This window comes from Mus caroli, chromosome 14 (assembly GCF_900094665.2).
Source record: "Mus caroli chromosome 14, CAROLI_EIJ_v1.1, whole genome shotgun sequence".
Lineage (NCBI taxonomy): Eukaryota > Metazoa > Chordata > Mammalia > Rodentia > Muridae > Mus > Mus caroli.
This window is the reverse complement of record NC_034583.1, coordinates 104,736,413-104,762,618: the sequence shown is the minus strand read 5'-3', so window position 1 is coordinate 104,762,618 and position 26,206 is coordinate 104,736,413. Positions and strand designations below refer to the sequence as shown.

General features: G+C 40.6%; 1 protein-coding gene and 1 long non-coding RNA gene across 4 annotated transcripts in view; one reads left to right on the top strand and one right to left on the bottom strand.

The window, feature by feature from the left end:
- LOC110309400 overlaps nucleotides 1–8,223 on the top strand; it is a 14,682-nt gene extending 6,459 nt beyond the window's left edge. Inside the window, exons 3-4 of the long non-coding RNA XR_002379697.1 lie at nucleotides 192–321; nucleotides 7,978–8,223. This is a non-coding gene — a long non-coding RNA (uncharacterized LOC110309400). The remainder of the gene's footprint in view (nucleotides 1–191; nucleotides 322–7,977) is intronic.
- Nucleotides 1–26,206, bottom strand: part of Gpc5 (glypican 5) — a 1,353,471-nt gene that overhangs the window by 1,058,178 nt on the left and 269,087 nt on the right. For all 3 annotated transcript variants that reach the window (XM_021182017.1, XM_029469205.1, XM_029469206.1), the window contains exon 4: nucleotides 5,528–5,661. In XM_021182017.1, coding sequence (XP_021037676.1) covers nucleotides 5,528–5,661 — 134 coding nt within the window. The remainder of the gene's footprint in view (nucleotides 1–5,527; nucleotides 5,662–26,206) is intronic.

Here is a 26,206-nt window from a genome sequence, read left to right as displayed (position 1 = left end):
TGTGCCATGCCTGCCTGGATACTGCCATGCTCCCACCTTGATGATAATGGACTGAACCTCTGAACCTGTAAGCCAGCCCCAATTAAATGTTGTTTTTTATAAGACTTGCCTTGGTCATGGTGTCTGTTCACAGCAGTAAAACCCTAACTAAGACATTAACTATGTTTACATGTTTATGCTGTTGTCTACAGATGGGGTAGCCACCACTGTATAAAGCAGAAGGTGAACTTCTACCACACAGAGGCAGAAATCTAGGATTTATAAAGCATCCACAAGGAATCTCAATAATGTGAATAAAAATCGGTCATGATTCTAGAACAGGTAGGATGGCTCGAGTGATCAATGTTTCCCATAGTCTCACATGAAATTTGGTCCTAGAAAGCAACCATAAGGAAGAGCTGCTGCAAAGTCATTCAGAGTGCACAGGGTCTATCCCAAACTGACAGCCAACTGTACCAGTGTCCTCAGTAGTACTGGTTGTAGGCAGGAAGGATGTAAGAGTAAATGGATCATGGACTCCATTTCCTCCATGGCTTCAGATAGCCACTGAGGCCAAGCAGTGTCCAGCAAGGCAGTGCCTGTGTGGAGACCATCACAGGCCACCATGTGAAAATAAAGCCTGGTTTGAAGTAGAGTCTCCAGGATGTTAAAGATGCCAGTGGCTATGAGACACGTGCCAGAGAGAGATGCATACAGGTAATAGAACCATACAGAGAGAGAAAGATGGCAGGCAGCAGCAGAAGTGTCGAGGCAATGCCATCTAAGCCAACTAAAGCTGAAGTCCTAGTCACTGGGCACTGAGTTGGAATTTAGTGCTTGCCCTGCTGGGGTTTGGTTTTGCTTGATCTAGTACTGCCTCACTATGCTACCCACTTAAAACAATAGTGTATATTCTTAACCATTGTGTATAGGAGTATATAATTCTGAAATTTTACAAGGTGTCCCAATGAAGAGATTTCTTTGAGTATCAGAAGAGACTCTGCACTCTGGGTTTTTGGAACGTTCTAATACTGAGAAAGACTGTGATACTTTTAAAGTTGGACTGAATAGATTCTGCACTGTGAATGCCCACGAGCCCATGGTGCTAGGGAGAGGAATGTGGTGGCATGAGTGGGAGAAGTCCCTCACAGGCCCAGGTATGTGCATACCCGGTCTCCAGTCAGAGCCAGTTCTTGTGGAAGTTGAGAGGTTCAGCCTTGCTAGAGGAAGCACATCACTGTTGGCAGGGCTCAGATTTCATAGTCTGGTAGGACTTCCACTTCATGCTTACGGTTGTGCTTCAGGTATGATGTCTTGGCTTCCTGATCCCACAACAATGACTGTGGATTCTTGCCTTACCACCCAGCCATGATGGGCTCTTATACCTCTGGAACTGAAAGCCAAATCAATTCTGTCTATAAGCTGCTTTGGCAGTGATGTTCAATCACAGGAACAGAGGCATCTTATGCAGCAGGGGTGTCTTTTGTTATGGTTAAAGTGGTGGTAGTGATGGTGGGTGCTTTCCATGATGTAAAGACTGACAGTAGACTGGATCTACTATTTTCAAGAAAAACTAGCCTGTCTCTTCCCGCCTCCTTAATGTGTATGTGGCATATCTTATGAGTGATTACATTTTTCTTTTTCTGACCTGTTGCATCCAAATACAGGAGTTTGGTGTAAGAAATGGCCTCCATGACTGTTTAGAAGTGCTTCTAATCCTCAGAAACAGCACACTGTCTTCATCCCTCTGCCTCTTCACGCTTCTCTTCCATCACATTTTTCCCCACAGGAAATGTGTTCACCATTTCTGTGACATGATCTTTCCATTTTTCTTATCATGGATATACTGTTTGCCTCTCTTAATTACCATAAATAATCATGAATGTCTCCTGTAGATATAGGCAATAGCCTCTTACAGAGACCATCTAAAATGTTAGATAATAGTATATAGACCAGATGAAATTAACAAATGTAGCAGGTTTCATGAAGACAGGGCAGCTCTAGTGTATAATACAATCACAAAACAGAAAACTGGTCCTCTCCATGAACTGTCAGAAATTAAGTTCCAAAGAGTCACCACATATATAGCAATAAATCAACAACATGTTTGAAGTAACGCCAATCCCAACCCAATCACAAGATCATAAAACCTATTTGAAAAGACATACTGTAGAATTTTTGGCAGATAAAAGTACTAAAGTGAGTTACCAAAAAAAAAAATCACTTAAAGAAAAGATATCATAGTAATAACTAATGAGTAAAAGCATGGCTCAGAGCAGGCTGTGATTCACACCCACAGGCCAGGCAAGGACACACAGTCACTGCCTCTGCATGAAATCTGGGTGTTAAGGGAAAAACACTAGTAAGAAAAGTATGGGTTGGCTCAGGGTCACCCGGGAAAGCTTAGACTTTTAATGTTTAATGTAGGGAACGTCCCTTAGTGACATACTGCCTCTGTACTAATTCAAAAGAAAAACAGAATGGCAGAGAAAAAAGTCACTATGAGTGAGGTGATCCAGACTCAGAAAGTCAAGCATGATACGTATTATAAGTGGACATTAGGTGTTACATAAAGGACAGTCATGCTACAATCTACAGAGAGGCTAAATAACAAGTAGATATCAAAGGGGATGCATGGATCTCTCTGGAAAGGGGAAACAGAACAGCTTTTGTGTCGGGACTGGGAGTCGGGGATGGAGTGGAGCGGGAACAGAAGGGATCGGCTGCGGGAGGGAGGGGTGAAAGGAGAGAGTACTGCCAGCAATGACTGGAATTGTGAAACATTCAGGGAGAGGGGCATGATACAAAAAGCTGTGTAGTGGAAATTGTGTCCAATCTATCAGAGTGACCCTAGAGAAGTTTCCTTAGTAATGAGGAATACAGACCCCTTTTATAACCTAGGACAGCATCCAACAGTGGGGCTGGAACATCAACCCAGCCACAGAAATTATTTAGTACAATCTATTCTGCTTGTAAGAAGTGCTGGGATGATGAATAATGATGCTACAGAACTCTTGGGAGTGGCCAAAGGATGACTGGTCCAACTTGAGGCACATGTCATGAGAGGGTGTCCATGCCTAATACTGCCCAGATGGCCAGCAACCAGATGCAGAATACTCAGAGACTGGGGATAGAACCAGACATATCTGGAAGGGAAACAGAGTCAATAAAATGATTCCTAATGATATTCTGCTACACTCAGATCAGTGCCTAGCCCAGTTGTCATCATAGAGGCTTCCTCTTGCAACTGGTGGAAACAGATGCAGAGACCCACAGCCAAACATTAGGCAGGAGTCCTACAAAAGATGGAGAGGAATGATTGTAGGAGCTAAGGGGGTCAGGGATGCCACAAGACAACCCACAAAATTAACTAATCTGGGCTCACAGAGGCTCAAAGAGAATGAACCCTGAACCGACAAACAGGGAGCCTGCATGGGTCTGACCTAGGCCCTCTGCCTTTCTGTTTAGGTTATGTAGCTTGGTCTTCTTAATGGGATTCCTAACAGGGTAAGTGTGTGTGTGTGTGTGTGCGCGCGCAGTATAAAATACATTTTCGGTGGCTGGAGAGATGGCTGGAGAGTTAGGAGCACTGATTGCTCTTCCAGAGGTCCAGATTTCGATTCCCAGCAGCCACATGGTGGCTCACAACCATCTGTAACATGATCCAACACCTGCATATGGTGTGTGTGAAGACAGCTACACTGTATGCATATAAAATCAATCAATCAATCAATCAATCAATAAATCTTTAAAGAAAACACTTTATTATAGATTATCTAAAGATATACAGGACAAGTATCTGAACTAATGTAAAATATGTAACATTCTGAAATTCGGTTACATTTATGTGGCAATGACAGAGAACCCAGTATTTCCTAAGAGGTACACAGTCAACTAAATATTAAAAAGGAAAAAAAAAAGTTTTTTCTATAGTTTGATTAGCTTTTCATATCAAACGGCAATTACCGACCAAAGGGATACTAGAGAAGCTTGTAACTTACCAGTGAAATAGTGATGCGCAGAGTGAATTACAGTCTGCTTGGTGCTCACCACTTGGTATTGACAAGTGGCCATTCTGCCACTGCAGGTAAAATGTAGAAAAAAATTGCAATTCCTACTACTCTATTTCAAGAATCCTAAAACTTCAGAAACATGAATCATGTGGTATGGCAGCATTGTCTATACTGTTCAAGACACTCACCAGTGACTGTGTGCAGAAACCAGACTACAGTTAACTAACATCACTAAAGCATTCAGTCCTCAGTTTAAATATGATGCAATGGTCACATGCTCCTGGATCTGCCCTAACATAATAAGGAATAACTCTGATAGTCACAAAACAACAGTTCCCACAAGCGTAATCTATCTTCCACGTTGAGGAGAGAGGTTAAGCCACTGAATTTAAACCTTTTAAAATCTGTTCTTTTGTATGTGTATTTATGTTCTTATTTGTCTATAGATGTAACATGTGTGTACAGCTGTCCACAGAGTCCAGGAGGAGTATCAGATGCCCCGAAACTGCAGTTACTGGTGGTTGTGTATAGCCTGATGTGGGTGTGTTGTAGAATATTTCATCACACTGTGAACCCCAAGATTATGTTTACTGGAAAAAAAAAAACCTGTTTCTAGTTCTAGTGTGCCTCAGACTCAGAACACATCTTTAATCCCCCTGGCTGGGATATAGACACTTCCTTCAAACACACCTTTAATCCCAAGCAATGAGACTAAAGATAGTTTGTAGAAGGAAGCACCCATGTTTGAAAGTGAAGTCTATTGAGCGGCAGTGAAAGGGACAAATCAGGGAAATATGGAAGCTTCTTGAAAATTCAGGTGGAGAGAGAGGGAGAGAGGAGAGAGAGAGAGAGAGAGAGAGAGAGAGAGAGAGAGAGAGAGAGAGAGAAGAGAGAACAAGGCAGTTTTAGCCTGACAGGTGTAAAGAGAGAGATTGCAAAAAGAGAACAAGCTAGACACAGGCAAAGACAGAAGGAGGAAAAGAATGAGAAGGAGACAGAAGATTAGAACAGATTGCCAGAGTTAGTCTGAGAACAAACAGAGCAATTCAGTCAAGGCTGAGAGACAAACCAGATTGAATCAGTTCGGTAGGAGAGGAATTTAAACCAGTACAGCTGAGTTTAATCAGCCAGCCAGAGTTCAGAAAGAACTAGGAAGTGGTGAGCTTTTTCACCAGCAGGACTCGGAGTTTGAAAACATTCTAGGCCTAGATTAGATAGTATGGAGGGTAGAAGCTTCCAGGACTAGAACTAGGTTAGCAAATGGAGGCAGTAAGCTTTGGAGACAACTACATCAGGTGAACCAAACTAAATTCAGGTCCTCTGCAAGAGCAGCAAGTGCCCTGAACATTGAACCATCTCTCCAGCTCATGAGCCGCTATATATTTAAATAAAGTAAAATGGATTTTGTTTTTTGTTTTTTTTTTGTTTTCTATTCCATACTATATTTGGGCCTGTTTAATGAACACATTCTATTCTCTTGTAGAATTAATGGCTTACTTTCTTTTCTCTTTCTGGTTGTAAAACAAATGTCTTACTTTCTTCTGTTGGCAAGTGTCTCTTCACCATTCCTTGCAGAGATCTTCATTCCATGTTTCTCTTTGCTTGGGTCAAAAGTACAGCGTGGGCTCTGTGTTGGTGTTCTCACTGGATGGCCACAAATGGTATTCACCTTTCAAGCAGAAAACATCAGAAGGCAGTTACAGACCTGCTCTGGCTTTCCTGAGGCCATGAAACAATGTTACGTTTGCCTTGACACTTCAAAATTAAGTTTCAATACCTATAATTCTTGTGGATTTTTAACAATGAGAATCAATGTATTTGAATTCAGTGCCAGGAGTGATAAACCAGTTTCATGCACATTGATACCGGCTACAATACACGTGGAAAAACTATCCAAAAATCAAGAATTAAAGTGAAAACTAAATTGCTTGTATAAAAAGGATTGCTAACCCAAAATAGATATCCATCGTGTTTTACATTCAGGTAAGATAATATAATTGTTGCTGAGTATGCATTAAAATTTGAATGAGTCCTAAGGATAAAAGTAAATATCTTCTGAGAAAGGACAGTGAGTCTGTCATTTCTTTGTTTGCAATTCACAGAGGGAAGTTAGGGCCGCACACATGCTAGGCAAGCACTTTGTTATGAGTTGATATCTGCAGCCTGACTGTACTTTTCATTTTGAGGCAAGGTCCCAAGTTATCCCAGCTATCCCTTGAACTCACTATTCTCCTGTGTCAAGCTTCCAACTAACTAGGATAGGAGGCTTGTACCATCATGTCTTCTTGACAAAGAGTACATGTAATATTGTATAATACTATACAATCTCATTTTATAATTTTATAATTACAAGGATGGTATAGTCTTCAAAACAATGAAAAACAAATTGACTACAGGGAGCAGTGGTGGTGCATGCCTTCAATCACAGGACTAGGGAGGCAGAAGTAGGCAAATCTCTAAGTATTAGGCCATCCTAGGCTACAGAGTGAGTTCTAGGACAGCCGGGTTACACAGAGATAATTTGTCTCAAAAACAAAACAAAACAAAATGTACTTGATTGCTCTTTAGATATTCTTCTAGCAATGAAAACTTATATAGTTTACATAATTATCACTGAAAAATCGACTTAGCATCTAATGTATCATGATAATATGCAATTCAAGAGGAAACAGCATGTTTGAAACAGACACAAAAGTCCTATGCCAGAATCAGGAGGCTTTATTTCTTGTCTAACTTTTCTTATTAGTTCTGAGACCTTAAGGATAGAATGATAACTCTTTGAACTTGATGGTTTCATACATAGGTGAAAATATAAACATATGCCAAAGATATAAATTCTCCTTTTCTTTGATTGTTCCATATTGGGATATTAAAATAATTGTGCATGTATTTCCTCCTCCTGTTCATGTTTATTTTACTTCTAACATTTGTGAAGCTCCTGTGCTGAACTTTAGGAGAGATAAAGAGTAAGTGACCTTTGCCTTAACAGAGCTTACAAGTTAGAGCAGAATGAGATCTTCCACATAATCCAAAGGCAAATTGTGTTTCTTAAAAAAAAAAAAATAAACAGGAGGTCCAGGAATGATGGTGCCTTCTGGGTGTGCTGGGGCATCTTCTTGGGTTGGAGGAAGATGGAAAGTGAAAAACATGAGATTACTCCCAAAACGTATTCAGCTGCCAAGTATGAAACTTTGAGCATCTGTTAGGGAAAGGGTATGTTGAGATGTGTTTCTATGAAGCCAACTCATAAGCAAGCATTTATTGAATACCATCATGTCAACTGCTGGAGATACATCCATGCACACAGTTGAATTAAATTCTGTGTAAAGCAGCCACTGCAGTTTCTCATGACTGTAGCAGAAGGAAGACAGCATTAAAGCCAAGAGCATACTTGCAGTTGCACAGAAACTGGGCAGTTCAATTGTACTTGAGATGTTGGAGGAAGTGCTTCAGGAAGTTATATCTGAAAAGGGAGTCAAAGGATGAACTGAGAATTTGAAAGACAGAAAAAGCAAACATAAACATTTCAGAAGAGTATAAATTACCAAGAGGAATACAACAACTAACCATATATCTCTTCTATATGAATACATTCTGCACGAAAACACGTAGAATACTGTATAGCGTTCCCCCTGGTGTGGGGCAGGGGACGCCATATGATGTAGACACCAAGAAAAAACACTTGTAAGGCAAAACTGCAAGGCAGGAAGTTGATATTTTCACATCATTACAAGCAGAATAATGGCCATAATGTGGAGAAGAGGAAGAACAGGTCTGCAGAGAAACATTAGGATCCAGAGTCAGGAGCAGGAGCCAGAAAAGGATTTTATTTTATTGCCATAGCAGAATTAGATAATGTAACTTCATTTGATAATCACCTCAGAACAAAGGAGAGTGCTAAGGAGAAAGACAAACCCTAAGAGAGGGAGATGTAAGACAACATGGGTCTGATGCAGAATGTGGCTACCATTTTGTTTTTCCCTAGGAAAGAAGAGTTTGGACAGAAAACCACACAAGAAAACCATGCTGGAAGAGGAGGCTAGACACAGATGTTATGGGAGGTCTTCAAGGCTAAGAATGTGTTTATTAGACAAAAGCTCCTGCTGTTTGCCAAGCTGAACAGTAAAATCCAGAAGTGGGAATTTGACAAATGCACCAGACAGTATTGTATAAGTTTAACTAAAGAGAAAACTGTCTATTGAATGTAAAAATATAGTTAAAAACTGCTAGTAATCCCAAGATGCTGTTCATAGATTGTAAACAAAAGTAAAATGAACTGGGCTTAGGAGAGGATATTGCAAGTGAAAAGACCAAGGTACTAAAAAGTTCAAAATGAACTTTAGTCCCTGGGGCTAAAAAACATAGTGATAGTGAAGTATAAATTATATTAGCTAGGTGCTAAAATAGAAAGAAAAAGGAAGATTTGTTGTCAACAACCACCAGTACCAGGAACCAAGAGAAGACGATGTGAATTGATGGTGGGTATGTCTGGAGGTATTATGGGATGTTTTCAAAATAATCATGATCCATTGTGGCTGGCCACAGGGGCTTGAGGCAAAATGAAACTCAAAGCTACTATGAATCTTAGTTTTCTCTTTCCTATATTCGAGGAGAGGGGCAAAGTACTTTGAACTTTTGAGTGGAGAGAAATACTCTCTCAAACTATCTCAACATCCCCTTGTTAGAGAAAAAGCCATATCTTCTACTGAACTGGAATATAAGGAGTTGAAAACCATCAGTCTCACATGACTTTTGTACTCATTATGTTTGCATTGGTTGCAGCTACAGAAAGAAAAAGGATTAGCTAAAAACTTAGAGAATAGCTTTACTAGATACAGAAGCACAGAATACTTCAGTAACAGCAAGTGAAGTCCCAAGAACCTGTTTCTTGATTTTCTACTGGGATCTTTTCTTCACATTTTATTGAAAGGGAGCAGAAAACCATCTGGTAGCAGGGTCTTAGGCTGCCACCCTTGCTCCCCTGAGGTGAGTCAACTTGGATAGTACATTTCAATACTTAGGGCTTCTTCCTATTGAATAAAACCTTCACCTGTCTGTTGACAGATTTTCATCTTTGCCTGATACTGCAATTTCCTCCTTTTCTTCCTCCCTGGTCTCGACTCTTCTCCCCTGTAATCATTCTGAAGTATCTTGAAAAAAAAAATTGTTTTCTTCTGTAATGCTTGTCAACTCTGGCTTTATAAGTTCCATCTCTGGCTTCCCGCTGATTTTCAAGTTCCCATCATCTCACCTTGAAATGACTCTCCTCCTCACTCCTAAGCCATATCACTTCTCCCACTCCAATCAAGTATTTGCTGCGACAACGGCTTACAAGTTCGCTGACTTTCCCATTCTCAATTGAATCGTGGAAGTGCACACATCATCAGCCACCAAGCACCTCCATCTGCCTGCACACTTGCTCTTCTTCAAGTCACCAGACCAAAGATGTCTACTGAAAGGTGCAAAGAACACCTTTAACTGTTTTCATTTCACACCTACTACCAGGCTTCTGGTTCTCTAGCAATGGCAGTCTTAAGAAGCATATTAATAACAGGACAAATCAAGGACTTAGAAGATAGATAGGTCCCACACATGCATGGGGACCAGAATCTTGATCTTCTGAACCCACATACATGTCAGCTGGACAGGGCTGACATCCTGTGTTGTCAGTGCACAAGACTCAGAGACAATGCATCTCCAGGGCCAGCCTGCTAAGTAGAGAAGCCAGGCATGGTCTGGGTCCCACTGAAATATCCTGATTCAATTAATAGGATGAATAGTAATTAGGGGAGACCCCCAACATCAGCACCAGGACTCCACATATATAAATGCCTGTCCACCTGCACACATGTGCACGTCTACATACAAACATGCAAGCAAACCACAGGTTCGTGTGCACGAGGAAAAGATTGTACAAACTGAACAGCAACCTTTTAAGAATATTAAAAAATTGGAATAAAGATCATGGGTGTTCTATGTGTGATTATTAAATAATTTACCCTAACAGATAAGAGAGTTCTGTGGCCCATGACTCACAGCTCCTTGCATGCTGAAAGCTGCTGTTTTAGCTTACGAGAGATTATATGAGAAATGACTCTAATATTCGTGGGAATGACAAGAAAATATGAATCAGTACAGTGTTTTTATCATGTAGTATGCTCCATTGTATGAAAAACTAGTTTCAGATTCCTGGGAGGAGACCGATAGGTGACTTTTCACTTCTAAGGAAAAAAGTGAGTTTATTTTCTCATGCCCTTGTGATTTTAAAAACTTCTTAAGGGCAGAAGCCACCAGAGCAAGACTATCTTGTCCAGACAGAGATAAATCCACGATCCTATCTTCATTCTGTAAAACCAATGTTACTTGGACCAGAACTTGGGAAGAAGGCTGGAGAGGTGGCAGCTAAATGTCAGTTTCATTGTAATTAAGTTCCTTTTTGTGGACTACAGTGACGTGCTAAAGGTTAATGTACCAAGGGATGGAAATATTATAGCCTCTATGTGAACATATTTGGCTGGTTCACTCTCTATTGACAGTTCAGAAAGGGCCCATGAAAAAAATGAGAGCAAGGGGAAGAAAAGGTCCCTCCATGTTGCACTAAATAGGAGCTGACTAGAGATGCCCATGGCACAATGAGTAGGAGCTGGCTATCGGTGGATGTCCTGCACAAGAAGGGAGACATGAGAACTGCCAGCATCTTTGTCATGGTAACCAGGGAAAATAGCAAATAGACTACGAGAAGACAGAGCAAGTTAATTTTTCTGGAATCGCCTCTAGAAGAGACTTGTTTTCTTTTAAATGTTTATTATGTTTGAGGAAATTTCTAAAGAGCAGCTTTAAATGGTGGGTTAGAGGGTATTTTGTTTTGTTTAGTTTTGATTTTTTTAAAGGAAGGTGTTGAACAGACTCACCTATTTAGAGCTGAAAGCAAAATGAAATTACAAAACGTGGAAAGTATAAAGTTCAGAAAGAAAAATCTAGTAGAGGAAGAAAGGTAAAAAAAAATATAATAAATGCTTCCTGTCCCCCAAAATATGACTGGAAAGAGGAGTTTGGCAGTTTCATCAATACCAGGAAATCCTGCCCTCAAACGATGTTATTAATACTGGGCAAATAATGTAGACAATATTCACACATGTTCAAAGTGCAAATAAACACAGACGCTCAGTACAGAAAAAGCTTAGAGGGAAAAACAAAAGAATGCTTTAAAAGTTGTGAAGACTATAGCAGTAACATTTATACAGACGTCAAATGTTATTGATAAACAATAAAACCCAGCCCTTACGTGTATTTTATCCATAAGAGAATTCTAGATATCACCGATGGCCAGTTCGTAAACGACAGGGCACAAGTGATGCTAAAGCTGTGTGAGAAAGGAGGACTGCTGCGGCCCTGCTCGGGGGTGCTTGCTTGGTTCTTTTTCTGATGTGTATACATTCAGCCACCAGAGGGAGCCTCTGCATTTCAGTCCTCCTTGACATTATTAATCACACTTACATAAGAGTCTGTTTAATATCATATACCTTAAGACTCTTTAAGGGATATTCAGCTTGTCCGCTAGAGTAAAACATGAGCCTATACATGAAATCTTCACAAAGATCCAAAGGCACCCTAAAGCCTATGCACTCAGGGAGAAGGGCCACAAGAGCGCTTGATCATGGGGTAGAGAGATGTCCCAAGCTATCTTACCTGCTACAGAAAACAAAATGAACAAGCATTTAAAATTCTCCCTGCTCCTCTCTCCTGCCCTCCCTTTCTTTCTGCCTTCCTCACTTGTCTCTTTCCTTCCTTCCTTCCTTCCTTTCTTCCTTCCTTCCTCCCTCCCTCCCTTTCTCCTTTCATCATGGATCTCTCCGCTGCTGTTAAAGGCACACATCCATCTAGTGAGTTCCCAGGATTGACAAGCAATTTCAAAAATTTTCATTCTTGTATCACTACACAAAGCACAATGTTGATCAAAAAAGTGAGTACCTATTATTCATGAGTTATTTTTCTAAGAGATGAGAATGTAGCAACAAGCCTTCAGAACCTGTGTTCTCATGAGGGAAGCAAGAACTGCACTTAACCCACCCCACTCTGATTTTTGAGGCAACCTCTTTCTATACAGCCCTGGCTGACCTGGAACTCTCTATAAAGCAGGCTGGGTTCAGAGTCAATGAAATCCACATCTCTGCCTTTGAAGTGCTAGGGTTAAAAGCCCTGCAATACTACAAAATATCTAAACTTTGTGGTGTTTTGAGTGAGAATGTCCGTCCCCATAGACTCAGATATATGAATACTCAGATATTTAAAGAGGTACCGCCTTAACAGAAGAAGCATCTGAGAGATTAAAGACTGCACATTGCTGTGAGCATCCCCTAACCCTACTGCTTCCTGTTTGTGGGTGAATTCTCAGTTTGCTACTTCAGTCACCAGGCCTGACTGCTGCCATGCTTCAAAACTCCTGTCCTTCTGGAACTGTAAATCCAAGTAAACCTGGCTTCCTATAACCCGCTTCTACCAGGCTGTCTTATATCCACAGTAGGAAAGTGAATAAAACATAGTCACTCATTTAAAAGGGATCTTTGGTAAGTTGGTGGGGTATGGGGGACTGTCATCTAGGCAATCAAGAACGAATTATTTAAAAAACAGACTTAAGCTATGCCCTGGGTGGTTAAGAAGCAACGTGGTAAGCTTCAAGAAGGAGCATCAGTTGCAGAGAACGGAAACAGGAACCACTCTGATATGGAAGGAGGCCACATATTCCAGGGGAGCATGGAGATGGGTGACAGCCACATCGCACGGTTCCCCCTGTGTTCTGGCAATGGGTGAGCCTGTGTTGTCATTGAACAGTTGTGAGCCTAATAATAGTACAGGGTTGTTTATTTCTAAAATATCCTTGGCCAGGCTAAAAGCCAACTCAGAGGGGACATACTTGCCCACACAGGTGAGCATACCACCCATACATACACATCATATATAAAAAGTAAATAAGCCAGTTGTCTATTATATGCATAGAAGTATGGACACTGATAGACACTGATAAAAGACATTAATAGATGACATGGAAAGAGTTGGTCCTGATGGACATTTTGAGTGTGTCGGTGAGAGATGATTGACGGCTTTACTCAAGGTAGTTAAGGAGAACTAACCATAGGTAGATGATCCACATAACCTAATAACAGAGACACCAGGACTTGAGTACACAATCCAATCATCCAGTTCTAGTATCTTTCATATGAAGAAATAAAGGCACACTGAGTGTCACGTGATCAGAGAGAAAACTAAGAGAAGAGAGAATTTAGGGGAGAAATGTGATATTCTCCTTGACCATGCTTGCCTTCTGAGAAGTAACATTTATCCAGGAGCAGGTGGTCATAATGGGAACATAGAGCTGTAGGCTGAGGTCAGGGGAGGCATCTAAATGTGCATATCCACTACGGGCATCATTTGAGAAAAGACAACAGGACGCTGAAAACTCTTACTAGACAAACTATTTAGTGATGGAGACAAAGGGAGGTTGAGAGAGACTTGACAAAAGGACTTCAAACAGGTAAGAATAAACAAACAACTGAAAACCTTGCTAAATGTAGGCATTTCCCCCTCTTTATGCTATAATTGCAATGATAGTAAATCTCAGAAGAGTGGACACAGTGACTGAATCAGGATGTTCCACATCAGGCACTGGTGGCTTATGCCTCTAATCCTGGGACTTGGGAGAGACAAGTAGATCTCTGTGAGTTCTTCCAGAACAGCCAGGGATACACAGAGAAACTCTGTGTCAAATCTTCCTTACCCCTCCACAAAACAAAAACCAAAAACCAAAAAACAACAAAAAAGGCAACAAAAAGAACAAACAAACAAAAACCACAACAATGAAAAAACAAACAAACAAACACTGATTCACCATGTTCCCCACAGGCTCACACCATTTGGTTCTGAGTTTGTGGTGCTGTTTGGGGTGAGTGGGGGTCTCAGCGATATGGTCTTGCAGGACCAAGCACATAACTAGGGAAGAGGGTGGGACTTTGAGGTGTCAAAAACCACAGACCACCCCTAGTTCAGTCTCTCTGCTTCCTTCTTGCAGTCCAAGATATGAACCCTCTGTTTCTGCTCCTATCAGCAGATGCTACTCCTCATATCATGGATGCTTCTCCCTTGGAACTATACACCCAAAGAAAGTCTTTTTTCTAGAGTTGCCTTTGTCTTGCTGCTTAATTACAGCTATAGGAAAGTAACAAATATACTGGGCTACCTCGGCATGCTGAGGAAGATGGAGTTTTCAGTTTTCATTTAAAAGGAGGATATGAATGAATGTAACAGAAGGCTGTGTTGTTGTCTTAGTGTCACTGTTACTGTGATGAAAGAACACAACCAAAGCAACCCGGGGAGGAAACAGCTCTTATGCTTCTGCATCACAGTTCATCAAAGGAAGTCAGGACAGGAACAGAGCAGCACCTGGAGGCAGGAGTTGGTGCAGAGGTCATGGAGGAATTCTGCTTACTAACTTACTCAGACTGTGCTCTGACAGAGCACACCCAGGAGCACTTGTCAAGGTCTGGCACCACAATGGGCTGACTTGTCCTTTATCAATCACTAAGTAAGAAAATCGCCTACGGCCTGATCTTACAGAAACATTTTCTTTCACTTTTTTTACTTTACATTTTATTTTCCATATTTTTTATTCACTTTACATCCCAACCACAGCCCCCCCTCCCTCCCAGTCACACCCCTACAAATCCCTCCCCGACTCCCAATCCCCTCCTTAGAGAAGGGAGAAGGCCCCCTGGGGTACCACCCTAACCTGGAACACCTAATGCCAACTAACTTTACCTTCATATTTTTGGATTTAAGGGTGTGTCCATATTCCAGCCAGAGGGATTAAAGGTGTGTGCTAAGGGCTGACCCACACCACAACTAGAAATAAGTTTTTTTTCAGTAGCCAACACAATCTCAAGGTTCACAGTATGATCAAATATCTTACAATACTCCCTCTGCCTCTTGCTCCCTCTCTCCTTTCTCCCTTTTACCTCTTTTAACTGTAGAATTTATGCAGATGCTCACTGGCCAGGATATTTGATAAACAATCCCCAATGTACACTGTGAATATCATGATTTTAACGGTGTGTGGAAAACTAATTAAATGCTGACAAGGATGGAAAGCACGGAGGTGGGAGAGCATCCTTCAGAGTGTGATGCTTGTCTCCTCTATGCTTATTCTCTCTAGGAGCACAGACTGCTTGTAAACAGTCCCTGTGTCTACTCTTCTGTCTTCAGAGGGATTTCCGTGGGACAAATGCAGCACAAGGCAGGTTCCTAGGGCTTCAGTTTCCAGGACCTACTCCATGGAAACCTTAAAGGGTTTTACCCCAATGCTGAGGAAAATGCCATCAGCTACCTCGGCTCTAGCTTAATGCGGAGTTATCACTCGATAACTATAAATACCCATTAATTCCACTCACTTTTCCCAACACAGATCACCAAATACCTGTAATGAGCAGTCCCTAAAGCATTTTAGGGATAAAATGAAGGATCCGGTTAAAAGTCAGTTTCAGTGTTCAAGTAAACACAATAGATTTTTAACCAGTAGCGGAAGAGAGCCTTTATCACATAACCCACATGGAGATAATCTTTAATGATCTGTAGCGATGCATGACCATAGCGTTCCTAAGATTGTAGAGACGTCAAAGATTAGCTACTAACATCTAACAAAACAGTAATCTCTAAGATCATAGTTTTAAGAATTCTTAAGATGAACAGAAAGAATTATTTAAATGAAGCATAATCTCACAGCATCTAACAAACACTTATACTGACAGTGGAGGCTTCCTCTAGCCCCTAGAAATAGATTCAGCCCTGGAAACTGCCTTTACCATAGAATGGAGATACTAAATGTCTATTAGTTCCAGTTCTGATAAGGGAAAGATGGAAAAATTGACACAGAATACACCTAGAACTATTTACCGAAAAATCAAATGAACCATTACAATGTGTTTTTCGTGCTTGTTATTTTTCATCTTTGCCTTGTTTCTAATAACCCAATCTGATAAATAGTATGACAGGGCTTAAGATAAATACATATATAATACCAATAGCACCAAGTTATCTGTGGATGCCCGACTCGCCAGCAAGGAAGACACCACAACCGGATTCTTCTGCACACGTTTATTGAGAGAGCTTGATAGCGAAGGCGAAAAGACCCCGAGCCCCAGAACTGGCCCTGCTTATATAGGCCTAGGAGTGGCATGTCTATACCTGATTGGTTGTGCTTTTAGTACCTCATTTACATTCCCCGGGATGGGATGTGACTTGGCACAAAACCCTTATGCACATGCACACATTGGTTGTTTACCCGAACTTATGGGTGGTGGCCAGGGGTAGCCAGCGCCAGCGCCATCTTGTAATGGCATGTCTTAGGGTTTCTATTCCTACACAAACATCATGACCAAGAAGCAAGTTGGGGAGGAAAGGGTTTATTCGGCTTATACTTCCATACTGCTGTTCATCACCAAAGGAAGTCAGGACTGGAACTCAAGTAGGTCAGAAGGCAGGAGCTGATGCAGAGGCCATGGCAGGATGTTCTTTACTGGCTTGCTTCCCCTGGCTTGCTCAGCCTGCTCTCTTATAGAACCCAAGACTACCAGCCCAGAGATGGATCTCATGGAGGCATTTCCTCAACTGAAGCTCCTTTCTCTGTGATAACTCCAGCTGTGTCAAGTTGACACAAAACTAGCCAGTACATGGCATATGTGGCTTCCCACAGTTATCTGTGTAAGAGCTTTGACATTATACATTGTTTACTCATTAAGAGAAACAGAAATTATAACAGTTCTGTGGATGTGCTCTCATGGGATACAGGAAATGTTAATAATTTAAGTTTCAGTGAAAAACTGTAAATGAATGTAATTAAATCCAGTTAGCGATTAAATCAGGATGCTTCTACTATCAAATCTGAGGTCATTTCATTTCAACAAATATTGTTAAACATTTTAATAGGCTCTGGGAATAAAAAGATAAGACAGCATAAACTGTCAGAGCTGCAGACTTATCCAGTGGGATGGAGAAGGGAGATTGAATGAAACAGGCCTTTTAGGGGATGGAGGATATGCACACAAGGGAGGGCCCATGAGGCATTCATAGTTTTTCATATTGACACAGGAAGGCTGAAGTGGAGACAAAGACGAATTTAGAAAGAATTCTCCTTTATAAGTAAATGTATTAGAAAAGCCATATTTACTCAGTTATCCAATAAAAAATAACCAAAGAGCATGTATTGAAAGACCTAAATTCTAGTAGTAGAGTAATTATGACAAAAAAAAGAACCATCTGCCCTTGTGTCATCTACAGTTAAACATAAAAAACAATAAATAATAACTGTAGTCCATAAAGACGATGAGCCATTTGATTAGTATGTACTAATTACAAGGCTACCTACCCAACTATACAACACCACGTTACCAAATTTTATGATTTCCACTCTAACCACTTCCCAAACAAATCTTGTTTTGTGTAAGCAGCCATTTCCTACCAGCTTGGGTTACCTCCCAACTGCGAGGAACCACCAAGCTCTCTCTGATTCAGTGGCGTTGCTACTTAGGCTTTTCATGTTGATAGTATTGTGTAAAGCAGGGTCTTTGAGACTGATTATTTCAAATAGAGCACAATAAAGTAATTCATTGGGGCTTCCACAATCATCCAGATGAAGAATGAAACCAAAAATGAGATGCCTATAATCACCTCCTAAGGAGTCTAAAGGGTGATGACCAGTGGAGAGCCTACTGCATTCATTAGATAAGCAGTGAAATTTAAAGGAAAGAAGGCTTGCCAGTGGGGCCTCCAAGATCAGATCCAGCATGGGGAACCAAGAACTGCCAAGAATAGTTCTCAGGAGGGCAGGTGGGAGGAGAGCCCAGACAGGCAGTGTTCTGGAAGTCAACATAAAGCCTTTAGATTCTACTATAAGATCCACAGACAGTCATGGAAAAGATCATTCTGACTTCTGTGTTCAGAGCAGAGCAGAGACACTGGCTGAAAGGAAGATGACCTTTTATGAATTCTGACACTGCAGTGACACTAACCAATTGGTATATGTCCTGTATCTCACCAGACAACCGTCTTCAAAAGAATGTCATACAGTTTAGCTAGCGTCTAGAATGAATAACAGTATAGTCCCATTAAGTCCTGCCCCTAAATTATTTGAAGTAATAAAAGCCATTTTCCAAAGTCTTAAAATTTACTTCTTATGTGGAAAAACAAAGCATTTTACTATACAAGGAGATGTTTCTTCTAAGGGACTTTGAAGCATTAGAAACAAAATGTTTCTAAAATCTATTTAATGCTTCACTGTGGCTGAAAAGAGTTCACAAAGCCTCAAGAGCACATGCCAACACAAGTACCACAGAACAGCCCTCAACATGGATATTATTCACCGTATTGTAGTGGTTTTCCATTTGTGTAGATCTATTTTCAAAATCAGTCACTTTCTTATAACTTATTATGAACTTCAATGATTTTATACGCCTTTTTATTATATAATTGATGTTCCATAAAATTCACCTTTGAAATTCAAGTTTAAGTATATTGTATATCCTCAATTGTACAACACTACACTACCAAATTTTATGATTTTTCAACTCTAACCCCTTCCAAAACAAATCTTAGGGGTTTTTTTGTTTGTTTGTTTTCCTGTTTTATGAATTCTTTTATTTCTTTACATTCCAAATGTTGCCCCCTTTCTGGTTTCCCCTCCATGAGTTCTTGACCCCTATGCCCCCTCCCCTTTGCTTCTGAGAGGGTGTTCTCCCAGGCCCCCACCCACTGCCACCTCATTCCTGCTAGCATCCCCCTTCCCGAAGGTATCAACTTTCTACAGGATTACACACATCCTTTCCCACTGAGGCCAGACAAGGTAATCCTCTGCTACTTATGTGCGAGGGGCCATGAACCAGCCCATGTATGCTCTTTGGTTAGCATCTTAGTCTCTGGGAGCTCAAAGGAGTCAGGGTTAGTTGACAAAATTGTTCTTCCTATGGGGTTGCAAATCCCTTTCAGGTCCTTCAGTCCTTCCCCTAACTCTTTCATAGGGTCCCCGATCTCAGTTCAATGGTTGGCTGTAGGTATCTGCTGCTGTCTCAGTCAGCTGCTGGCAAAGCCCCTCAGAAGAAAGCCATGCTAGGCTCCCATTGCAAGCAAAACATGGTTTCAGCAATAGCGTTCGTTTTGGTGCCTGTACCTGGAATGGATCCCAGGTTGTGCTAGTCTCTGGATGGCCTTTCCTTCAGTCTCTGCTCCATTTCTTTAGACAGGTAAAATTCTTCAAAGAATTTTAAAGATGGGTGGGTAGCCCTGTGTCTCAAATGGGGCCATGTTTATCTACTAAAGCTAGTCTATTATGGTTCCATCTTCCCACGGTGGGGCATTTCTTCTAAGGTCACCTCCATTGGGTCCTGGGAGTCTCTCACATCCCTGGTATCTGAGTTCTTCTCAGTACCTCATGGAACCTTCTCCAAAACTGACCATATAATCACATATAATGCAAGCCTCAACAGCTACAAAAATATTGAAATAATCCCATTCTATCAGATCACCATGGACTAAAGCTGGGGTTTAATAACAACAAAAACAACAGAAAACCCACATACTCATGGAAACTGAAAAACTCTCTACACAATGATAACTTGGTAAGAGAATAAATAAGAAAGAATTTAAAGACTTTCTAAAATTTAATGAAAATGAAAGCATAGCATACCCCCAAATTATGGGATATAATAAAAGCAGTGCTAAGAGGAAAATTCATAGCTCTGAGTGCCTCTAAAAAGAAACTAGAGAGAGTATACACTAGCAGCTTGACAGCACACCTGAAAGCTCTAGAACAAAAGGAAGCAAACACAGCCAATAGTAGACAGCAGGAAATAATCAAACTCAGGGCTAAAATCAACTAAGTAGAAACAAAGATAACTATACAAAGAATCAACAAAACTAGGAGCTGGTTCTTTGAGAAAATCAACAAGATAGATAAACCCTTAGCCAAACTAACGAGAGGGCACAGAGAGAGTATCCAAATTAATAAATCTTACTTTGTGTAAATAGCAATTTACCATTTGTCTCCCAAGCCTGAGGAACTCCCAAGCTCCCTCGATCTCAGTGGACTTGCTTCCTAGGCTTTTCGTGTTAATAGTATGGTGTAAAGCAGGGTCTTTGAGACTGAATTACTTCAAATAGTGCACATTAAATAAGTAATTGGGACACCATCAGCCTGAGAAAACACCACCCTTCTTAGTTCCTATATAAACAAACAACATGAGCTTAGTAAATTCCTATCTCACAAAACTTAAGTGTAGCCAGTCAGAAATTATTTAATTATTAAAAATTTCATTGTCTAATTTCTATGATAAGCATCTTTTCTGTTTTCTCTTTGAAATCCTTCATTGGAAACTCAGCTGCTTGCAGACTAGTTTCTGGTTTGAATAAATTATTTGAAATTCTAAATTTTCTCTTCTATTTTTTTCTGAGTTTCAATGTTCTGCAACACAGTGGTATATGTCCTACAACTTTCCTTACAATCACTGAAAATATCCACCATGTGCTTGAAAGATAATGTCTTTACACATTCATCTCCTGATGAATGGTCATTTAGGTACATTTCTTTTCTCAGTTTTCATAAAGCATGTAATGGTCACACATATGTACTTTCTTGGACACATATTTCATCCTCATAGAATGCATGCACAAACATATATATTATATACATGCACATACAGCATAGAGTTCCTGAACTGTATGCTAACACTGTATAGAACAGTTTTGAGGAGACACCCAACAACTTTCCAAGCTTCCTGCACTACTTATTTCAAACAGCCTGCCTCTAGCAATGTTTGGTGTTCTAATTTGTTCACAGCCACACTCACAGTGTTTGTCTATACTTCCATTACAGTCATCCTACACTGTTAAGTGGTATTTTATTATTGCATGGTCGCCAGCGAATAAGGATGGGAAACATCTTCCATGTAGCGTACTGAATCCTTGTAAACCTTCCTAACAGAATCTTTATTGAAATTTCTCTCAATTGTGAGTTATAATGATTTTCTAATTGTATTGGTCAGTGAATTCACATAAACATTAATTTATAGTATATGATATATAAAAAGGGTGATTTTGAAAAATGTTTCTAAAATGTCTACTATATTTTTAGAACTGTATTTTTAAAATTGTCTCTTCCACTAATTTTATTTCAGTTGTATTTTTCCATGTTTTATGTTAATTTTAAAGTATATTTTATTACTAGTTGGCAAATTAGAAGTATTTGTGCATTCTACAGTTGACATTTATAAATTACATATCTTCAGTATTTTTGGTGTTTGTTTTTAATTTCTGCCCTTTGTTTATCCTCTGGCAGCACTCTTTCAGATTCTCAGTTGAGAGATGTTTTCATCAGTGCTCATATATGAGCCCACAGTGTGCTCATGACTGAAGAATGCCAATCTTGAACATCAGTTGATGATACAGGCATGTATTAGAGCCCAAAACCAGACCAATGAGCCAGAGCACAGGAGATTTCCTCTTTTCTATGATATGAAAGAACCCTCAGTGATTACCAGGGGTTATAGATTAAACACTGCACATAGAGAAAATTTTTAAAATAAAAAATTGCCAGTGGTTTGAACCATTTTGTACCATGAATGTGTTATTTTAGATATCTTATATAAGAACTTTTGAAGTTTCAGCACAGGTGAGAGGATATCTGGGTATAAATGTATTCACGTTGTAGGGGAGGAAACTGAAGGGAAGAAGATGGATGCTGTACCTGAATTTAAACTACTTAACATGTCACCAAGACAGTGATAGCCCAGTTTGTTTCCAGAAGAGCTTTCAGGTGGCTAACACTACTCAAAGCAAACTATCAACTCTAAGTTCCTACAATTGTGAACCTTCAAGCTCAAACCAACAAGATATAACTCACTTAATGAATTAGCCTTAAAACATCACATCCGATTTAATAGTAAATTATTTTTTTGGAAAACTAATGAACTCTCGAACAAGAATCCATAATGTTTTAATGATGATTTAATGATCTCAAAGGTGTTACATAAAAGTCATAGAAGTGTTATAAAGATGCTCTCTTGCGTGAGCAAACAGTTACATACAATTTAGGGGAAGAGAAGAGAGAAAGGGTTGGATTGTGGGTTATCCATAACCAAAGGTGCAAAAACAGATGTATTAGTTAGTAAGTTCATTTCAAAAATCAACTTTAAAAATGATAATACAGAAACTTTCTACTGCAGAAGCTTCCAAAACCACAAATGTATACATACTTAAAAACAGTCTAAAGGGAATTATACCTCACTGGGGGAGGCAAGGTGTACTCGAAACTCCACAGACAAGCCAATACAATGCCCAATGCAGAGTATAGGTTAATTCTTTTCAAATAATTAATCAGTAAGTTTCAGTAGACTTCCCATAGGCTAAAGGCTATTGCTAACTTTCCAAGTTATTATTCAAGAATTGATGAGACCCTATTGCTGATTGTACTTCACACCTGAGTCATAAGTAATGGACCAGTCTTGCTGGCAATAACCAGAAAATTCCACCACCGTTTTTTTCTCACTGGAAGGTGCTCTATGTGTGCCACTGGTGGGAGAAAGTGAACAAAGATCTTACCTGAGTTCGAACACAGTGAGCTACAGTAATGATCAGACAGGCAAGATAGGCATACTGTTGCGATAGTGTGTGTGTGTGTGGGGGGGGCGGATGTTAAGGAGATGATCAGCTATGTTCTGGTTAGCTTTAAAACCCATGCTGTTCAGTGGAATCTGTGCCTGATACTGTTAACAGGATCCAAAAAAGGGAAAAAAGAAAAAGAAACAAACAGAAAAGAAGAAAGAAAGAAAGAAAGAAAGAAAGAAAGAAAGAAAGAAAGAAAGAAAGAAAGAAAGAAAGAAAGAGAAATTGAAAATGTGGCTGTCAAAGGCCCTATTTCTCTCCTAACTGGACACAGTAATAAACTGCCCCATGTTCTTTTCTTTATGACCATAGATTAGTACAACTCTCAGCCCTCATCAGAGACGCTTCACTTTGGAGTAGATGGTGACTGTTACGGAGTCACACAACTACAGTACTTGACTCTAAAAGGGATATCTGCATGACACTTCTCTCTACAAGACTCGGGAATCGTCACAGAAAGGACAGGGTCAGGATGGACAGGATCAGGAAGTGCATTGTTAGAGGCAGAGAGAGTAGATTTTGTAGACAAACAGTGTTTTCTCTGCAAGTCAGTGAAGTTTTAAACATAGAGTCAGTGTCTGCAGCAGCCTGCATGAAACAAGAACAAGATCTCACCAAAACATCATCATCGATGGGTGAAGAGATCCAGAACTCCCACCCTTCCCTTACATAACTCATTTGTTACCTCAGTGAATAACTAACAGCTTCTGAGGAATGAAGACTCAATTTTCCTCAGAGATTCAGGTCCTAGAAGCTACTCATGTTCTACCTGATAGTCCACCACATTTATATATGTACATATATATAGTACAACAAACACACATTTCACTAAATGAAATCACTGATTATTTTTTAAATGTATAAGAAGTAGAGCATATGAATTTTGAAAAGAAAAGTGGGGTCTGGGTCCTAGGAATGAATGGGGAGTAGAGGGGATGGTGATAGAGTTTATCCAAAGGCCTTAACTATGTTGTTTTGAACAACAAACACACACTTACTATAGTTGGAACATAAAATGTCCTGCATGTAATCAGTTTTTGATCCTGGCTGCTATGCTTGTTTTTGTATCTCACCTTTTGAACATTTTCTTTTATCCTGGAAGTCAAGGAATGTTTGGATGTAGGTCACTATGAATATATTCATGCTCTCATAGTATTCCTGCCTGAATCCTGTCTTCTCTGCCTTCCTGTCTTTCTGTGCCACACATTCTCAACAAAGTGCCTTTTGTGTCCAGTCTAATGAGACCAAATCACCACGTATCTTCTGAAGCAGTAAGGGAAAATACACCCTTCCTCCACTCAGTATTCAGTCAGGTATTTTGTCATGAGATGCTAAAGTGATAAAATAAATAAACCCTTGAGCTAACGTAAAGGATCATAATATGTGGATATAACAGAGAAACCTCTAGAATGTGATAAAATGTATACATGAATTATATGAAAATTGATTGGGCAGTAATATGTTTATTTCCCCCTTTGTATCTAGAATGAAATTGAAGTGCCCAGACAGGGAAGAAGGTGGCTAAGAAAGTGTAGAATGGCTCTTGAATATTGCAAGAGCAGGGTACCCCTGACTTCTTGTCCTCAAGCTTTACAATCCAATGTTCCATAGACATCATTGAAAACATAAACAGAACTTTCCAGCCTTGGTCAGTGCACAAAACATGTAAACTAATTTTCTGGAGGCTCTTTAGCTTAAGAGCCATACAGCTCTGAGAGCACTCTTAGAAATCTTAGTCACTTTTCTTCTCATAGCAAATCAGACAAGAGTCAAAAATAGTGACAGTTCTTACAGATTTTAAAGAAATCTATGTCACAATAGTCCTCAGACAGATGAATCCACAAGTTAATTTCACAAGTTCAAATTCCTCTGGAATATTTACTTAAAAATTATTCAAGATTTTTTCCATTGTCTTCCTAAGGAATTTTAGGTTTTACGACTAAGAACCTTAAGTACTGACTGTCCTTCACCACTGGCTATCATTTCAACCTCAAAAATGGTCAAAATGTGAGTTCAATTGAGAGCTCCTTACGTGTAATCCAAGTGTTACATAGAAAGATCAGAAGTTATATACACGGCTGAAGCCGTGAGAACCTCCTTATGGACTCTTTACTCCAAACCCCTTCAGCTCCTTGGGTCCTTTCTCTAACGACTCCATTGGGGACCCTGTGCTCAATCCAATGGATGGCTGTGAGCATTCACATCTGTATTTTTCAGGTACTGGCAAAGCCTCTCAGGACACAGTTATATCAGGCTCCTGTCAGCAAGCACTTGTAGGCATCCACAATAGTGTCTGCATTTGGTAACTATATATGGCATGGATCCCCAGGTGGGGGGCAGTCTCTGGATGACCTTTCCTTCAGTTTCTGCTCCAAACTTTGTCTCTGTAACTCCTCCCTTTGGTATTTTGTTACCCCTTCTAAGAAGGACCAAAGTATCCATCCACACTGTGGTCTTCCTTCTTCTTGAGCTCCATGTGGTCTGTGAATTGTATCTTGGGTATTCTGAGCTTTTGGGCTAATATCCACTTATCAGTGAGTGCATACCATGTGTGTTCTTTAGTGATTGGGTCACCTCCCTCAGAATAGGTAGAAATTTGAGATCCTCTATGTGTCTACAATATATAAGAAGTTCGGCAGAGTCAGCTGACACCCGCCAGCTACCCACGACACCCGCCACGGGATCTTAAGACTTCTGGTGAGTGGAACACAGCGTCTGCTCCAATCCAATCATGCGGGACCTGAGACTGCATTAGTTAGGGAAGCAGAAAACCCGGCCTGAGTAGGGCACAAGCCCCTTCCGGTCTGACCAGCACGGGGTAGCTAGGGCGCAGAGTCCGCTGACACCCGCCAGCTAACCACAACACCAGCCATGGGATCTTAAGACTTCAGGTGATCCGACCACCCTCCTGGCCAGAGGACAGGTCTTCGCCCGGCCCGAGAGCCCTTTGCCTCAGAATCAGCGGGAGCCATCTTGGTTCCAGTGCAGCACCCTTTTCGGGCCCCAGACATCCGACCACCCTCCAGGCCAGAGGACAGGTGTCCACCCAGCCTGGGAGCCCTTTGCCTCAGGATCAGCGGAAGCCATCTTGGTTCCTGGACTCCACTGAACTTAGTCTGCACAGGTGAGAGTGTGCACCACAGAAGCTGACAGCTTCTGGAATAGGCGGAAACCACAGAGCCTCTGAAGCAGCGCCTTTTTCGGGCTCCAGACATCCGCCCACCCTCCAGGCCAGAAGACAGGTGTCTGTCCAGCCGGGGAGCCCTTTGCCTCAGGATCTGAGGAAGCCATCTTGGTTCCGGGACTCCTCTGAACTTAGGAACTTAGTCTGCACAGGTGAGAGTGTGCACCACAGAACCTGACAGCTTGGGGGACAGGCAGGAGCCACAGCCAAAAGCAATCTACAGATTCAATGCAATCCCCATCAAAATTCCAACTCAATTCTTCAAGGAATTAGAAAAGGCAATCTGCAAATTCATCTGGAACAACAAAAAGCTCTTCTCAAGGATAAAAGA